Raw genomic sequence first — 17,564 nt, 5'->3', positions numbered from 1 at the left:
AGGCGGAGTCGGGAGGAGAGGAGAAGAAAAGAGAGAAAAGTAGGGAGAGGGGTGAGTTGGACAAAGATCGAAGCTGCTTCTTGGCGTACTTACATAAGTCTTGTATTCTGAGCTGACAAGTAACTCGACACCACTTGGATAGACCTGTATTTGTACTAGAATTGCAAGTGTGCGTTTATACACACACACGCACGCGCAAGAACTCTCTCTCTATCTGCTCGCATTTATTTGCATATACGTATATATATATATGTATAAGAACACGCGAGTGTACGAAGCAACGTACGTCCGTCGGAAAAATGCGATCTAGCACGATGCTGCCTCGAGAAAATGTAGAAAAGGATATTCTAAATAGGTGCGGATGGCGAACATCCATCGTACGTTCCAAAAATGTTCCGCCAATCACTCGCAACTCGAAAATCCGAGGTTCGCTGCGAAAGAATTCCTTGCGCAGATGTTGCTAGAATTATTTTAGAAAAAAAAAATGAAAATTTGATTGAAAAGTGAATGGAAGAAAAATCGCGCAAGGTCGTGGATATGGTTGTAGGTCGTCGAAGCTAGAAAATAATCTGGTTGGCCAAGTGAAACAAGCACACGGGAAGCTTTTGAGGCCGATCGGTCTCAAGGAAACCGTTAACGACTCCACGTCTGGGAGACGCAATTCTCTCGAGTGACGCATTTGTACTTCCGTCTCGTCGCGACGGGATTCTAAGGTGGATCAACTGTCAGCGACGCTTGCCAAGGTTGGCACACGTCTCGAACATATTCCACATTCATCTTTATCATCGCAGTCGAGCCAACCCGTGTGACACCGGTTAACGCTAGCGCGTTCGGGATCGCGTGGGTGGCAAAACACCCACCCCGAATCAAAGCGAGAAACCCTCTCATCGGTCCAGACACCTTTGTATTTTATCGCAACGCACACGTTTTTCCTCCTAATAGCCATTCTCCCAGCGCGTGTCTCTTCGTCTTATAAATATTATATGCGAAGCGTGTACGACCCACGCGCGACACTCGTATCGGTGGAATAATTTGGTAAACTTGCGGGACAACTACCTTGGTCTTTTTTTCTATTATTTTATTTATCCATTCTTCTCGCTCTGACGGTAGGTACCACGAGATGAAATTGTCAGATGAGAAGGAAAATGGAAATAGAAAATTGGAGCGAGGCAAAGTGAATTTTTGAGGGAGTGAAATTTTTGTATTGAAAATCATCGAGAGGAACGCGTGTGGAACATGCGGCGAGCGTTGCAGACTTGTCCAGGAGATTCGGAGAATCCATGTGTATGAATGAATGAATGGTCCCTCTGAGTAGAAAGTGGGGAAGAAGAGCGAGGGATAGGGGGGGGGGGAGGAGGAGGAGGAGGAGGGGGTAGCTGTGTTGAAAGAGATGACAGAGTGGTGGTATATGCAGGGAAAGAAGAAGCTGCGACTGGTTTGTGTATACGTATATAATTACGCGTAGTGGTTCGTCGGTGAGATAGAGAAGCAGGGCGGAAGAGAGATGTGATGGCAGAAGAGAGGGGGGAAGGGGGATTGTTCTTTTTGAAGGGAAAAAAGAGAAGGGTGGGTAGAGGTAGCCCACACGAGACTGCATAAGAGCAGTTGAAGCGGTCGAGGCAGTTAGGCAGGCAAAAGCAGTACGAGGCGGGCCTCTTTAGAGCCGTACGTGCCCACATGTGGCCCTTCCAACAGCCTGTCAGATTTGACGTGGTCTTCTTTAAGGCAGTTTCCAGTGCGCTGGTAGCGCGTTTTTTTGTGCTTCCCTCGAACCAAAAATGGCTGTGCCAATGCAACATGGCAGCAGCCCCGATAGGACCCCCTTTGGCGAAACAAGGTCACCTGCCTTCCCTCCTTTTCATCATCTTCTTCGTTGTCGTCGTCGTAGTCGTCATCAACATCGTTCTCCAAGACTCCGAAAAGGATATATTCTGTTTTCGAGTACGTTGGATTTTAAGCAAAGGAGTAAAGAAGAAATTCAAACGTTTTTATGGTCGAAGGAGATTGAGTGATTCGATCACCTTAGAACAGTTCAAATTCTTTCTCTAAACCAAATAACAATTTTTCACTCGTGACATCGCAATGTACGAGTATATTTACTATAGCTGTACGAAAATAGGAAAATTTGCTGGATAAACAAACTCTAGGCTAGAAAGAAGTATCAAAGAATTTATACGAAGCAGATCGAGCTATTCATCCATGGCCACTCGTGTTCGACGTTCAAACAGCCCCGAATAATTCGTCACTGATACATCATGGTATTCAACCACGTGTAATCGGAAAATTCATGAAACTATTTACAAGAATATATTTCAGATACTCGACCCAATCGAAATTCCTTTAAAGAAGAAAAATTCAAAGCATACACATATATTTGTAAAAGGGCTGGCGAACGTAAGTATACCGCTGATAGTTTAAATTTAAACGATACTCCGTACGGTGGCTATTTTAAGACGCGGAGTCTGTTGTGATTCAAGGCAACGATGCTTTCGGCGACAATAACCCAAATGTCTAGTCTAACAATACCAGTCTAGCAAGATTTTATTGCCGACTTCATTACGTTATATCCGCGGTTTGGTGGAATTGGATTTGCAGGTTGGGTCGAGGGAGGGAAATCTTGGGGAGAGGAAGAGAGAGAAAGAGAGAGAGAGAGAGAGAGAGAGAGAAATGTGCAGTGGAGTTGGGGATGAAGGGCTGAAAGGGGAGGGGGTAGGTAAAGTAGCGCCACCCTTCTGGTTACGGTCGGTCCCCTTTCTTCTGGAGAAGAGTCAATATTGGCGCAGCAGCCTCCCCCACCCTCCCTCCCCTTTCTAACCCTTAGGAAGAAGCATCCAGTCGTTCCCTCCGTTACGCCCTCTCGATATGGACAGCTCTCTCCCTTCCCTCGTAGCCCTCGGCTCTTCTCTTCCTCTTCCTTCCTCAGGCCCTGCGCCGGTAATCCCCGAAGGCTCCAACTGCCACCGCACACACTCCTCTTTTCCCTTCATCCGTCTTCGCTGTATCCGGGCAACGTCTGCCTCCAGAAAGAAACTAACGTAAGCCCACTCACGAAACTCCATCGTTAGGTATCAACTTCCCCTGAATTTTCCTACCTCCTTCCTTCTTCCTCCCCCTTTTCGTCAGCCGCACGGTAGACGACTTTGCCATTTCTCAAAAATCAAATAGCTTGCGATAAACTCATTTGAAAGAAACGCTCCAAAGTGTAAAATTATACTGTAGCATATACGGCTGATATTTCTTTGGATCGCCCAATGGGTGGTCTTCTCTTTAGCACTTGGGAAGCAGTCGTTAATTAGATTATAAGATCTGATAAGCTCGACCGTAAAGAGGAGAACGTATATCTTTACTTGGCAAAATAAGCGAGACGCTATAGCACTGCTCATCTCCAGTTTAATGAAGGTATAATGTAAAAATTCTCCACTTGTAATATTTCTTGGATAGTCTCAGTGTTTCGTGCCTATATTCAACTATGAAATGCCAAATATAGGCTGGCCATAGGAATAATTTTGCTCGGTGGACGCGGTGGTAGGTGGAACGTTTCTCTTCAAGATGACTGCATTTTTTGTATGTGGTGCATATGGGAGCATATAAGAGCAGAACCCTCTATCATCGAGTTAGTCATGATGAAGCTGAGTAGCCTTTGTTCTCGTTCGGCAGTTTAGTCCGAGAGATTAGATTCTGAGAATGCGGCAGATGAGAGGAAATGAAAATGAACGCAGAGTCGCAGGAAGATGCAGATAAGCTTGCGCCAAACAAACCCCCCAAGGAGACTCTCTCGTACGTGTTTTGTCTGGGCACAAACACAACGCTGGTAATCCAGCGAATAAGGACAACAAATGGGAGTTGTGTTTACTACCAGTAACCACCACTGTGCCGGAAGAAAACCGTCGGATCTTACGGCTAACGTAAACTACTAGGAAATCACTGCACTTCTAAGGATGATAATACTACACTGTGCTCCATACAATCCAGCTTTATCCTTTGTATGACATTATCATAAAATACTCGTTTTATTGCGTTTATTCCAATTCCCTTCAATTTCATAGCTGTACCATGTATTAATTTTTCAAACAAAAATGTTTCAGTCAAATAAATTTGGTATTTCCAGGTTTCTCCATTTTGTGAATTCTTTTTCAGAACTCTTCATTCGACGGATAGTGGAGCAGGAGATAAGTCAGAGAGGGTGGGTGATTGTGTTGGGGTGAGTTAGAGTGGGTACATTAGCAATGTTTTGTTGACATTGAGAACAACGTAGAAGCCATTACTAACCACTTGCTTCCACCCTAAAGATATATTCTCCCTCTTTTTCTCGGGAAACCATATTTAATTCGTTTATTTCTTTCTCCTTTAATGTTAAAAATAAAGTAATGTCCAAATATACCAGCGATTGTCATAATTAATTTATTTGTCTCTCAAGAAAGTCAAGGTTATTTTTAAGCTTATTTTCATTTTTAGCCAAATCTATCGAGGGAACGACAACCCTTAAGTGTGAGGATTAATATAATAAAGCTATTATAATATATAAACAGGCAAAGGTATTTTTCGAATCATCCCCACCATTTGCAATAAAATCGAGCATGACCTAACCGGACACCCTGTAGAAGCAGCTGTCATAGTTATTTCAACATTGAAATTGGAGAAAATTTTGGATTTTACGTTGGAGCAACTTTTTCATCACGACCAGCAAAGAGCGCTTCGACAGTCGGGCTGATGACTCACCTACGTGTGGCAAAATGCGTGCCGGATGAGCATTAGATTGATAAGAATGTTTTGCAAATGCAATCTCGTAGTTTAGATTTCTTCGAGCTTAAGATAAAGTCAGCAGTTCTCGCTGCTCGAAATGCATCCGTTGCAATTTGATAAACACGCAGCTTTCCAGGATGCGTATTGGGCAGCTGTCCGTTCGTTTCGAACGATCAGCCACGAAACCCCGTATCGAACACTGGAGAAGCCCTTCATCCAATTAAACATAGCCCGACTCATGCCGATCATGAGCATTAGCATTTCTAATTGATAAAATGCGAAATTTCTACTTTTGCCAATCAACGAGAAAACACGAGACTGTTCGAATAAACGAGAGGCAAGCTTCGATAACGAGAGGAGGCATTGTTTCTGCAGGTAATAAAATAATTGGGGGTTTGGATTGAAACATTTCGATATATTTATGATTTTAGAGTATAAGGTTTCCACTACGTGCAAGAATGGTATTCGAGCGCCGTGCGTCATTATCGCTCTTAGCTTTAAAGTGTATAAGAAGAAAGATGCTGATTATGAAATTCGAGTAGCTGCTTGCTACTCCCTTTCAGTCTTCACTGCCACGTCGTTTTTACTCCTGAACATTCGCCTATCAATTGGTAAATAAATAAACTCAAATTAATCGTCCCGTTCCTATTCCAATCATCAACATTGTTTCTTCGGGAAGACTATGCAGCAGCTCGATATTTAACAGATAATGACAAATTCCACGTAGAACCGAGGAAGAAACGGTTGAGCAACGCGATAATAGGCGACGGTGAATTAATAAAAGTTAATCGATTTCCCGTGGATTCACGAATGGGCTGTGTTTGGCGGAGACTGCGCATTGGGAGCGATATCGCGTTTAAATGGGGCTGTTAAATCGTTCGATAAAGGCTCCCCAGGGAGGAAACAGCTATGGCACTGCCCATGTTTGGCATTTTTTCCCAAGGATAGACGCCCACCACGAGACGCCCCTATCCCCGGGGATCCCACGAAAGCCACCTAAAAACAGTACCACTGCTGTCCTCGACACACACGCTCCACGAGACCATCGTGCAGCACCCTCGCTCCATTAACGATCTTGATTCGTCTTTTAACTCGCTCCGACAGCACGTTCTCTCTCTCTCTCTCTCTCTCTCTGCCACTTGTACAACCAAACTGCCAAATAATCCACTCTTATTTTCACATACATTAGTGGCACGCATCACAGCCAGGAGAGACAAAGAGAGATACCGATCCTGAAGAATCTAATGGAATATCAGCATCGAGAGATCCTCTTGGACCATACACTCGTTGCCAGACAATGCAGTGGTAATAAAGAGCTTCCGAGGCAAATTCATAGTCGATAAATTGGAGCATCCTGTAATTCTATGCTCAGAGATCTGTAACGAAATTAATAATGCTGATGAGACTAATGATACTAGAAAGAGAGAATTGTGCGCTAGTCAAGGCAGCGGAAGATACGCTTTGCAAACGATATTTTGCGGAACATTGGCAATTGGACGAGGGAGTAGGGCGTTGTGGGACTTCCTGTAATTAATATGCCGCGAGCGAGCGAGCTATGCCGCGAGTATCGACCTTACCCCCAAAAGTCATTGGGTAGTAGCTGCACGGAGTGCTATATAGGGACTCTGGAGAGAGAGAGAGAGAGAGAGAGAGAGAGACTGGCCGACCTTCTTCCTCGCATTCATGGGAATACACAGAAGCCATAAGAAATTCGATATGTTGCTTCTACTATGACGTGGCGCCCAGCCACGATGGTGCTTCCCACTTCCTTTTGCCCAGAACGACGATTCGCATCAGCAACTGCCGAAAATTAACCGACAAACTCGCTCCATATTTTCGTGTATTTGGATCTACTATCATTGGCCCCTCTATCGCGTTCCAAATTATTTTTTATAGTGTTCCTAGTTATTTGAAAAGCAGGATATATACTTTCTAAACAAAGGGAGTGTTTGATGATAATTGATGATGACGAGGAACGAAGACGATTCTGGCATGAGATTTTTCATCGAAGGTACAACATGCTGGATGTTCTTCGGCGGAATTCGGTGGTAGACGAGAAGAAAAATTCGTGGTCGATGGTGGGGAAGAGCGCATGCGTTCATCTTCCAATCTACCTACTGCTGGTCGCTTCTAAAATCGGATGTAGAGCAATGACCTTCGGCACAACACGAGTCTCCGTCATCCGCGGTCCGGTGTCTTTCCGAAGATCGGGGCTTTTACGGATATGCATTAGCAGGGACTGCATCGATCAGTTTATGGTTTGGGTGTATATCTTTTGGCCACTCGTTGGAATAGGTGTCCTAATTAGTATTTTAAACTTGCGTAAAAGCTTCGTTTAAATCATTTTGCAGCATAGAATTTCTGTTTGTTTGCAAATGTAGGCTATTGTTGAAATAGAATTTCAAGTGTCTTGTAATATTAATTCAATGCTTCGAGTGTCCTATGGATATTGGACACTTAGTTAAATTTACCTAATTGTATACTGGATTAAAAAAATTGTAGATACTTCATCGTTGAGACGTAAATTTATATTTTTTCTTTAAAGTAGTCATAAAAAGATTCGAATCAGCGCAGAAATTGGAATATTCTTTAACGCCAAATACCCAATATAATTTTTACGTAATCGCAAGCAAGTGTGCCCTTTTAGGAACAACTAATTTCCAATTATACCGAACTCAAGGTCATTGCAGGGAAAAATATGATTCCGTTAAAAAACGATTTAGCTTGGCATAAAATTGAGTAAAGCGACGTGATATATTTTTGTTTAATCACTCGCTGTAGAAACGCATGAACGAGTTTTTGTTTGCTAAAACTCACCTATGCTCCGCAGCTCGATCCCTTTGTCTCCTGTTCTTAAACCAATTGCTGACTTGCGTTGTGGTAAGACCCGTACTTTCGGCTAACTCACGTTTTTCCCTCGGCGAAGGGTAAGGATTTGTTGCGTACCAATCTCTCAGAACTGTTCTAGATTTTTCCTTAAAACAATAGGACGTCTCCTCGCCATCCCAAATCGTTCTGGGCAGCGGAAATTTACGCCGCACACGATATTTTCCTGCGAAAAATTGTATCATCTACATTATTCCACATTTTAATTAAGAAACTTAACGACTGAATAATCTTAACAAGAAATAACTATTGAAAAATGACTTGTTTATGCACTGATTTATGATCCAAGAATCTAGTAGATTTTCCATTTGTTGTATATTTATTCGCTTGTTCGACAGTGGACATGCACTGACTCAACTTATTGTGAATCGCTAGAGGCACGTCAGCAATGATTCTTCCGTGTGTCGTGAGTAGAATTATTGTTATTCGATATTGAGCTACATCATAAAATTTCTTGTCAAATAAATTTAGATAAATAATATCGTTGCCACGATCCAGAGAAAAGTTGAGGAGAAAGCTTTGGAATATATTGAAATTATTTTCTTTGTATCTATAGATATATTCTAACGATAAAGCACGATAATAATTAATTTAATCACGATAAATTTCTGTGATTGTAAAAGTCTTCTGTCGATAATCCTGCATTAAATTGAAATCAAAAGGGTGATCATTAAATCACTCGCATTTAATTTCTTTAATTATGGCTTGGTTTATACTTCTAATTATTATTATTATTATATTACGTATTTGCAGCAATTATAAAATTACAGTCGACTTATAACACAATGATAGGATAATTTGGAAATTATACTTTTGATACGAATCGCTAAAATGTTTCAGCCAGTTAAATTATCTCATTCACAAAATCTTTTTATCCATAAACACCTTTTGACAGTCGTATCGTGAAAATTGGTTAAAAATGGGGAACTATTTAATAGGCCAGATGTTAAAAATTGACTATATCCTTTACTACCTGCTTTTCTCTCCATGCTCTTAAAATTACCCTAGTGTTTAAGATCTTATCGCTCGCTGTCAAGGAAATCTAATATGCTATATTTACATAACACGTTGTTACGGTTTTAAGTTCAAGTGTAATACCAAATCTAACGAAACCACTTCAACTTTTTCTGCCATTACGTCATTACCATTCTATCGTATTTGCACGTGTAGAAAAATTTCCATGCAAATTAGCCAGAAAATAAAGTATCTAAATTAATACATAAATCATTGAACCTTTGGTTGGAAGCGAATTTGTTGGAGTTTGCACGATTTTGCACAAAGTAATAACCCAATTAAGCGAAATCAACGTTAAATTCAGAGTTTGCTTATCGACGATAGAGAAGAAGTTCTCTTCGCGTTAAAGTCTGGCTGGTATATAAAGAAGAAATATATATGTGATATGATACGATATGAATTAAGTACTCGGATTCGACTTGGAATCGCGTGGTGGTTGCCAAGAAGCAAGACGTCGCTGGCAACAAAGGGCGTTGCGTGACGGAGAAGGAAGGAAAGCTTCGCGAAAACAAACTACGCGAACAGTTAATTAGCCACTCGGCTCGTTAAATCCAGCCGCGGCGGCTCAAACGTGAACGTGAAGTTGGACGGAAATAAAATTGGCAAACTTCATCTTCCGACTGACCTAAGAACAACGCGTTGCGATCCTTTCAACGGACTCATAATTTCATCCCTAAAATTTTCTTCAAACTGGCAAACGTCATAAGTAGCACGATAATTTTATGCTATTAAATAATAAATCTTTTCCAAATTAACATAAATTTGATTGTATCTCTCGATCTATCACCAAGATTAATCGATGACCAAGTATTATTCGTGTAAATTTTTCTCTTGAAACCAATTTTTTGTTATAAATAAATTTTTTGATATGTAAATAATTTTATTTATCAATAGAGCTATGATTTGTCTTGTCTCATGATCCTTTGCTAAGATTATTCGCGAAAACAATGATTTTTGCAAATTTTCTTGTTGCAATGGAATATTTTTTCTATTTTCCTCAATAAATCTCTAAATATCTCGATAAATTTTACATAGATGCACGTGGAATTTGCTGGGCCGTGTAAACTATTGCTAAAGATTATTCGCTAAAAAAATATGAGTGGTGTAGGAAATTTTTCCGTCGCCGCCGAATATTTCTCCTACTTTTTCTAAATAAATCTGCTTGAAAGAGGACGCATTAAAGTGTTTATAGTCTTGACACTCGTGAAATAAACTTGTCACGAGTATTCGCAAAGGTAATTTGACATTGGTATTTGGGTGGATTAACGTGCAATTGGCAGGGACGCGAGACAAATTGCGAAAAACAAGAAATACTTGTGCGAATACTCGAGGCGTGTACTCTTCTAGCGATAGCAATGGTAGCTTGGTAATCAAATCGATTAATAAAACTGGACGAGCTTCGATACAACGAGCTTTGCATATATAGTTAAATTTGCTCGTTGCGAAGAAAAAAAAACACAAATAAATTTGCGTTTTCAACATAAAAAGAACATTGCGCATATAATGTGCAGGTAGAATTAATTAACAGATCCAAATACAGTCTAATAATGATCTTTGTTGGGAATAATGAAATATCAGGTATCAAAGTACAATACTCGAATAATATGATTACTCGTTGAGGACCTTAGTTACTAAATACATTTCCTTTTCAACGCCCTTTCATTATGCGAAGACTACGAAAATTATTAAAGTGGAGCAACGAAAGAGTCACGAGTATTTTCGCCAATTTGCAATATCGTTACAGCCAAGTTTCGAAGTGACCTTCGCGATGGACCACAGCGAGAAGAATTTCGAAATTTGAAACTCGAGTTCTCAGCAGCGAACCGTGTTAAATCCTTTATGTTTGGTAAATAAATCTGTACTAAGGTTTATGATACATTATGTTGGAAGTTGAGCATCATATTAAATATATAAAATTATATGCAAAGAGGGATTGAAAATTTGCACTAACCGACAGCACCGAGGGGCCTCCCTCTGATTCGTTCAGCTTCCACGTAGTGGGCCTTGAGCCAAAGATTCTGCAGCTTCGGGTGATTGTGAGGGCTGAAGGTGTGGCTCTCGAGGATCTTGTAGAGGTCCTTGAAGTGACCTCGATGAAAGGCGACGATCGCTTTGGCCTTGAGGACGCTCTCGTTCCGGTGTAACCTTCCACAGGCCGGAAGTGACCAAAGGAACCTGGCCAGCCTGTCCACGGATCCTGCCTGCTGAAGAACCTGGAGAGACGATACCATCGCCTTGAAGACGATAGACAGGGGGGGCACACTGTTAGTCGGCAGAACTCATCCCGTTCTCCTCTTATTCTAGTTTATCTTGTATCATTCTCTTTACTTTCGTATTTGTTAATTATTATCCTTGGCCAATCTTCCCCCTCTATTTTATAATTACCCTTACGTTTCAAAACGTACAAGCTAATGCGGGAAACATCTTTCACTCGAGTTCAAATTGTTATTCATTTTTATCTCAGAGGTTCAAAAAAGTTCTTGCAGGAAAATTAAATATATACGAAATTATTGTCAAATGTGTCAAGCACGCGAAGGAGTAGAGGCAAAAATTTGTAACAAAACTATTTACGGAATTGCCGTATATATATTATAATTTTTGTAAAGTAATGTTTGATTATCTCAGTTTCAAAAGATAAAGTGCACGATACGAAATAATTATTGTGGGAGCAATTAAAAATCTCAAATTTGATTGCCAACTCCTTTCACTCTCGCGGTGCACAAGGTATAATTTACAATGATTAGAATCGTTTAATAAATTTCAAAACTCGTAAACGTACATCAGTGTGCGAGTGACTGACCACCGAATAGCTATTTTACGGATCAATAAAGTAGATATTTGAAAGTATAAATCAACGAAGCGCGTTATTTAGTTGAAAATTTATTACAGAATTAAGATATTAATTAACCGTTTCGCTTATAACCAGAAAAATGTTACTGTAGAAATAGTACTACTATCACTATCGCGTATAATCATGACCAAACAATAATAATCAATAGGGATGAAAGCTTTTATTCAGTATAGTATATTATACTACAATTTGTATGATATATTAAGTTGACTTTGCGTGGGTGTTTCTCATAATCCTCGGGTGTCACCGAGTTTCCTCAAGTAGTCACAACAATTAACAAAAATATAATTCAGGACAATAATTTACATTATACTATGGCGAATGCTCTTCGAAAGGAAATACATTGCAGGAAGAAAATAAAACAAAATAAAATCCTGCGTATAGTGAGAACGACTTTACTTTATACTCTTTTCTCGCATCTTCACGACTCTTGGGCCAAGAACGACTCTTTCTCTCATTATCAGTCTTTTGCTATATCTCGTTTCATCTTTTACTCAAAATTCAGAGCAAGGTAGGAGATAGGATAATTTCAGCGCGAGATTTAATTTTTTAATTTTCCTATAAACGCTATCTTAAATATTAAAAATGAAACTCGATGATACCCACAGGACTTTTTTATTTATACTATAAGAGAATCACTTGTTCATATTATACAAGACAACTAGCGCCCATGTCTCACGAATTAATTGCTCAATCTGTAACATGCATAATTAAGAGGAAAAACATGGCCGAAAAACCTGATCAATTTTAAATACTCGAATCATTAGATTGTTTTTATTTTTGAGTGCATTTTTGATAACATTTTTCAAAATCTGACATAACTATTATATATCGATCATTAATTGCGTTCCTTTTAATTTACTGAGATTTTAATATATATATATATATAATTATGCAGTTTGACGTAAAGTGAATTATTACAACTGGTAGCTAAATAATGCTTTTTGCCGAATTTTATATTAATTTGATACCACAGATTACCAATTAATTCACCAATTTTAAAATGTTTAAAGAAACGTTACACTTTCTACGAGAATTTAATTGTTTAGAAAAATGGTGAAAAATTACAGGATAAAAATATGAGCATTCGTGTGACGAGGGCAAGGAGCTAAGCGCCTAGCTTTTAGAAGTAATATTTTACATTAGGATGCAAATATATTCTTCCTTTTACACGAACTCCCGTCGCTTTTAGAAGGATTATAAATTTCTCAGTATTAATCTCTCATAAAACAAATCATGGAAAGCACACGTTTATTATTCTAAGCAAAACAGAAAAGGGTTCGGAAACTATCACTGCTCTTAAACGTGATAACTATCGAGCTATACTCTTTGGTTAATTTCAATATTTTTAACCGTAAACTTTAAATAATCGTTAAATCAAAACGTATCGGGTAGATTCTATTAATTATATACTCATTATTAAATTTAAATATTGAATGTAATCTATCGATCTACCGGAGTATACCAAATATCCCGCGTAGTGTCAGAAATGTTCCTGGACTCAATTTGACAGGTTCTAACGTATCAGAAACGTTTCTGGCACTATGTAGAACTGTTCGCGTAACAACACCTATCTTTGAATCGAATCATTCATAAAATTTCTATCTTACTGAATTAAGGAGACATTTTCTGGAAGAAAAAAACAAAACAAAAGACTTAAAGCGATATTGCTGCAAGTAAAAGTTGAACAAAAAATAACAGCTGGAGTCTACGGAACTTTGAAAGCATCCAGTCGAAATTGTAAACTGTGACGACTTGTTAAATGCTAGTTTGCGATTGTAATATTTCCCATACAGCGCACACGACTAAAAGTTGTCTCAAAGACACCTAAAAGATATCTTTAAGTATTTTGGTCCTCTATGGGTTGCTACCCAATAGAAGATCCGAGAATGAGGAATGAAGGCATAGGATTGACAAAATTTACCAAATCATATTGCGATAAACATACCGAAGTAACGAATCTGAGCTAACACGTGGGACGTCCTGGACGAGATATAAACGTCCCGCGCGATGCAATTTACGATTGCAGTAAAATTGTACGATCTCAATTACACGTATGATATAAACTGACTCTTGGCGCACTGTGCCACATAACAATGAAAATAACGCGCACCATTTCATAAAGAATTTAACCTCCACGTATTTCATTATGTCGCTGACTGCACGAATAGTCGGATCTTACAGCACGAGTCATTTAGCAATATCATCTAGATACAATTTTGAAAATAAACCACCTGAAAAATAATAAACTAATTCTTTATCTCTCAACTCTAATTCTCGAGCAACCACTTGACTCACGCGCCCAAAATTCACAGCAACCTAATCAGCTATTTAAGATAATTACTTAAAAAATACCAACGACACCGATATTGACAAAGGGGCGTTGAATTTCAACAGATTTCATCAGTTGTGGGCGTAGGATACGCCTTCCTCGATAACCAACGCTCGCACGATGCTTTGATATTTCACTAATCGATACAACCCGTGCTCCAGTCCCGAATTTCCACGAGATCTCGTAGCGAAATAATGATAAAACTTGTCAAATATCGCGGAAAGTGTCGGAAAGGTTTCTATACGTGTCAAATTGATTCCGAATATGTTATAATTTATCTTCGACTAGGTAGAAGACGATTAAATATTCCTAGTATACAATGACATAGAAAATCACAGTTTAAAACGATAAGGAAGAAGAATGTTGATATGTGCACGTGGTACAATTGGGTTAAGAAGGAGAAAAAAGAAGAAAAGAGAGTCGGGATGTAGATTCTTACTTCGCAGACACAAGCGACCTGCTCCTGAGTGAAGCCGAAGCTTGGAAGTTGTCCGTTGGAGGTGGCGCCAATGGAGGCTGTGCTGGAAGCAACGGTAGCAGCTGTCGCACCGGAAGCGCTGCCGCCGGTACCGACGGAGCTCGCAGGGCTATCCTGGGGACTGTAGCTGCTCGCCGTCGCACTCCCGTAGGCCGTGACAACAACGCTCGACGCTGCTGCGACGGAGGCTGCATCGACCCCACCGGCCGAATGCGCCGAGTGTGCCGAAAGTGACGTCGGTGTATTCTGCGGACTGTAATCCCCGTTGGAGCCTAGAACGTCCGCTCCACCGGAAGTAGGTCCCATCGCTCCGCCGTTTCCGCCAGTTCCTCCGTAGGCCATCATCGCGTCATCTCCATTAACCAACTCGTCGTCCTAATCCCGAGATCCAACCGTCCTTCCTACCTTTCCACTATTTATTCACTCACTACTCTCGCACGTGCGACACTGCAAAACAACTCTCTCCAGTGCTTCACCACACACTCGTTTCTCTCGACTCTATTGTTGTCTCCACCTTGTCATTATCCCTACCATCCTCTTGGCTCATTCCTCGCGATCGCCAATCATCTATCTTTCCGTAGAGACGAGTCGTTGTTGCTGAAACATCACCTCGGGCACCGGTAAGCTTTCCTGCTACAATTTCTGCCCCTTACATTTTTTCCTTCACACACCAACAAGACGAGATGCCTGAAACGTCAACAGCGAACTACCCGCGTTGCCAGATTCAATATCACTGTTCTAAGAACCCGGTATTTCTTGCCGTTTTTCCGCTGAAGTAGAATTCGTCATGGTTGTTCGATGAAAATCCAGTTGTTTCACAACAAACGAACACTAGTGGCATTGGATGCTTGTTGATTTTTTGTTACATGAATACCAGATGAGAGTATCTTCGCTCGCTGGAAATATTTTGTCGAGGCTAGTTTTGTGGAAAAAAAGAGCGCTGCTTCGATGTTTGGGATTGATGGAAAGTATTGGTAGACAGGGAACTCGAAAATGTTTCTTAGCACGATAGACTCGCGCAATGAGATGTATTTTTAGGCTAGCAGTGGTGCGCGCGCGACGGGTGGCTGCAGTAGAGAGAAGAGGAGTGTGAGAAGAAGAAGAAGAAGAAGAAGAAGAAGGGAGAGAGAGTGAGAGAGTAGGAACGAGAGAGAAGCGCGAGAGGGAGAGATAGAAACAAGAAGGATGTTTCTCGTGTTACGCGAGAGAGTGGCTTGGTCACTTGGACAGTCTCGTATAGGCTGCCGGCACGCTTGTTCTCTCTAATCTTCTTGTACTTTCAGACTGGCAGTCAGATATCTCTTCTCATGTGGCCACCTCTCACACTGTTCTTGCGTTACCAGCGCTAAACTGTCCAACAAGCAGATATATCCGATTATAATCCAAGTTTCTATCGCCAGGTGCGCTTCTTCCTTCTTTCCTTCCTTTCTATCCGTTCACCTCGGTTTTTGCTGGTTGCAACGGGGCTGAAAAGTACGGGCTCGTGTTTCCACGGGCGGCGGTATAGGCTCCCGTGTTTTATTTATAGGCGCTTGCCCGCGGCCAAGCTATTATTAGGCCGCCGGCTTAAGCGTCAACACAGTTTTTCCTTCTGCCCCCTTTCTCACTCCCCTCCCTCCCTCCATCACCTTCCTTCCGTCGCCGTTTATTCTTCCCAAATCTTCCACTGTATTCGCTCGATATCCCTCCTGCTCACTGATAAATCCTCCTTCCGCAAACTCTTCTACGACGGTACGACCACTCTACGAGCGTCCCGGTCATTCAAAGATCGAACTTGTCGTTTGGTTCGTTCGCGTTTGCAATTTGGTCAGTCGAGATCGAGGCTATCGGGTGAAGACACTGTTGTACGTCAAAGCGGTTTTGGTATTTGTGGCGTTTCCAAGTCTGCCAGGTCCCTCGCGAGGACACGGACGCGCGCACGCGCGATAGAGAGACGTTCTCTGGAGAACGCACCAGAAAAGACTGGCGCGTCCGCGTTTAGAGTTTCTGAAAGGGAAGAGAAGAGTGGTGAAGAGAAGAGAAGAGGAAGAGGAGCGAGAGCGGCGGGCGGTTAATGCTCGAGTGGCGCGGGGAGAGGCGAAAAAGGTTTCCCCGCTCTCTTCGTCAAGGGACTGTGCATTTGAGTATCGCGAGCCTATTGGTCGAGGCGTGGCTTGCTTCGTTCGAGGCTGGAAACATTCGAATATCAGTGGGGAAAAGCGGAGGAGACTCTCGTCATTGGCCGATGACGTCGACTTGGACGAGCAACTCGCAACTCCATTGGTTCTCTCGCAATGCTGGCCAAACGACAGCCACGTTTACACCCTCGTTCAACGAGACACCTCTCTTTCCCTTCCCCTCCTTCTCTTTCCCCACTTCTACTAACCCTTCGCGACAAATATCCTCCCTCTTTTTCTCTCGGTCAGTCCTAACTTAACTCCACCAGGAACCAGAAACACCAGTCGATAGCTTTGGCACTATTGGCATTGGCAGTAACAGCTCCGACGATTCGGACCATTGAAGATCGACGAGCGCGTGCGAAGAGCCACGTTCGATCCACTTCCGTGTCCTTCGTTCATCCTCGTTCCATCTACCTTGTTCCAGAAAAACTAAATCTAAATATTGCATTGTGTTTTCAGGACCTAATCAATCCCATTCCACCTACGAGGATTCTAGTCAAGATCAGCGGTATTGTACCACAACTTCTTCAACAAGTTCTCAAATCTTTATCCTCGAGAGTCTGCAGAAATGTTCAGTCTTACCTCTTTCACTTCCGCAGAGGATAAATAATTTTGCAATATTATTATTATAGACAGCTTATTGGTATTTATAAAAAATGATTGTTGTAATATATTAATTGAGACAATTAATTAAGATACTTCGATCCAAAATTGGTTTCGAGGTACGGCGTACAATTTGCTGTATAAGAGACGATAGACTTAAAGTCGAGGTATACTACCGTGTCTCTCGATGCAACAAATAACAGGATAACTTGATCACTTTGAATGGCCAAAATTGATCCGTCACGCGTAGCTTTTGAACGAAAACGGGCTACTTTACACGTTATACATTCAATGCTGCGTGAAACCTAAGCTACGCGACAGAGATATATCTGTAGATATGAAATTTTATCCCGGCTCTTCTACTAAGCACTTTACAACAATCGTTTTTACACGAGTTTCCAAACTGCCGAGTACGCTTAATCGATAAGTTCTCCTCGAATTAAATTTCGCAGATAATTATACTCCGTGATAATGCTAGTTATTCCACGAGAGATCATC

At 41.2% G+C, this 17,564-nt stretch overlaps 1 protein-coding gene across 2 annotated transcripts in view; it reads right to left on the bottom strand.

The window, feature by feature from the left end:
• Positions 1–16,239, bottom strand: part of LOC136775538 (homeobox protein SIX2-like) — a 29,466-nt gene extending 13,227 nt beyond the window's left edge. The window contains exons 1-3 of one of the 2 annotated variants that reach the window (XM_066730407.1): positions 14,266–16,239; positions 10,595–10,877; positions 7,561–7,795 (exon numbers count right to left, since the gene is read on the bottom strand). In XM_066730407.1, the coding sequence (XP_066586504.1) occupies positions 7,561–7,795; positions 10,595–10,877; positions 14,266–14,649 (902 nt within the window). In that variant the 5' untranslated portion in view covers positions 14,650–16,239. The remainder of the gene's footprint in view (positions 1–7,560; positions 7,796–10,594; positions 10,878–14,265) is intronic. The other variant, XM_066730408.1, reaches the window with a different exon arrangement.
• Between the last annotated feature and the right edge of the window lie 1,325 nt (positions 16,240–17,564).

This window comes from Prorops nasuta, unplaced genomic scaffold (genome assembly GCF_024137725.1).
Source record: "Prorops nasuta isolate Cenicafe-Biocafe unplaced genomic scaffold, Cenicafe_Pnas_1.2 PNAS00008, whole genome shotgun sequence".
NCBI classification, from domain to species: Eukaryota; Metazoa; Arthropoda; class Insecta; order Hymenoptera; family Bethylidae; genus Prorops; species Prorops nasuta.
Note: the sequence above shows the minus strand (reverse complement) of the source record. Positions and strands in the feature narration are given on the sequence as shown.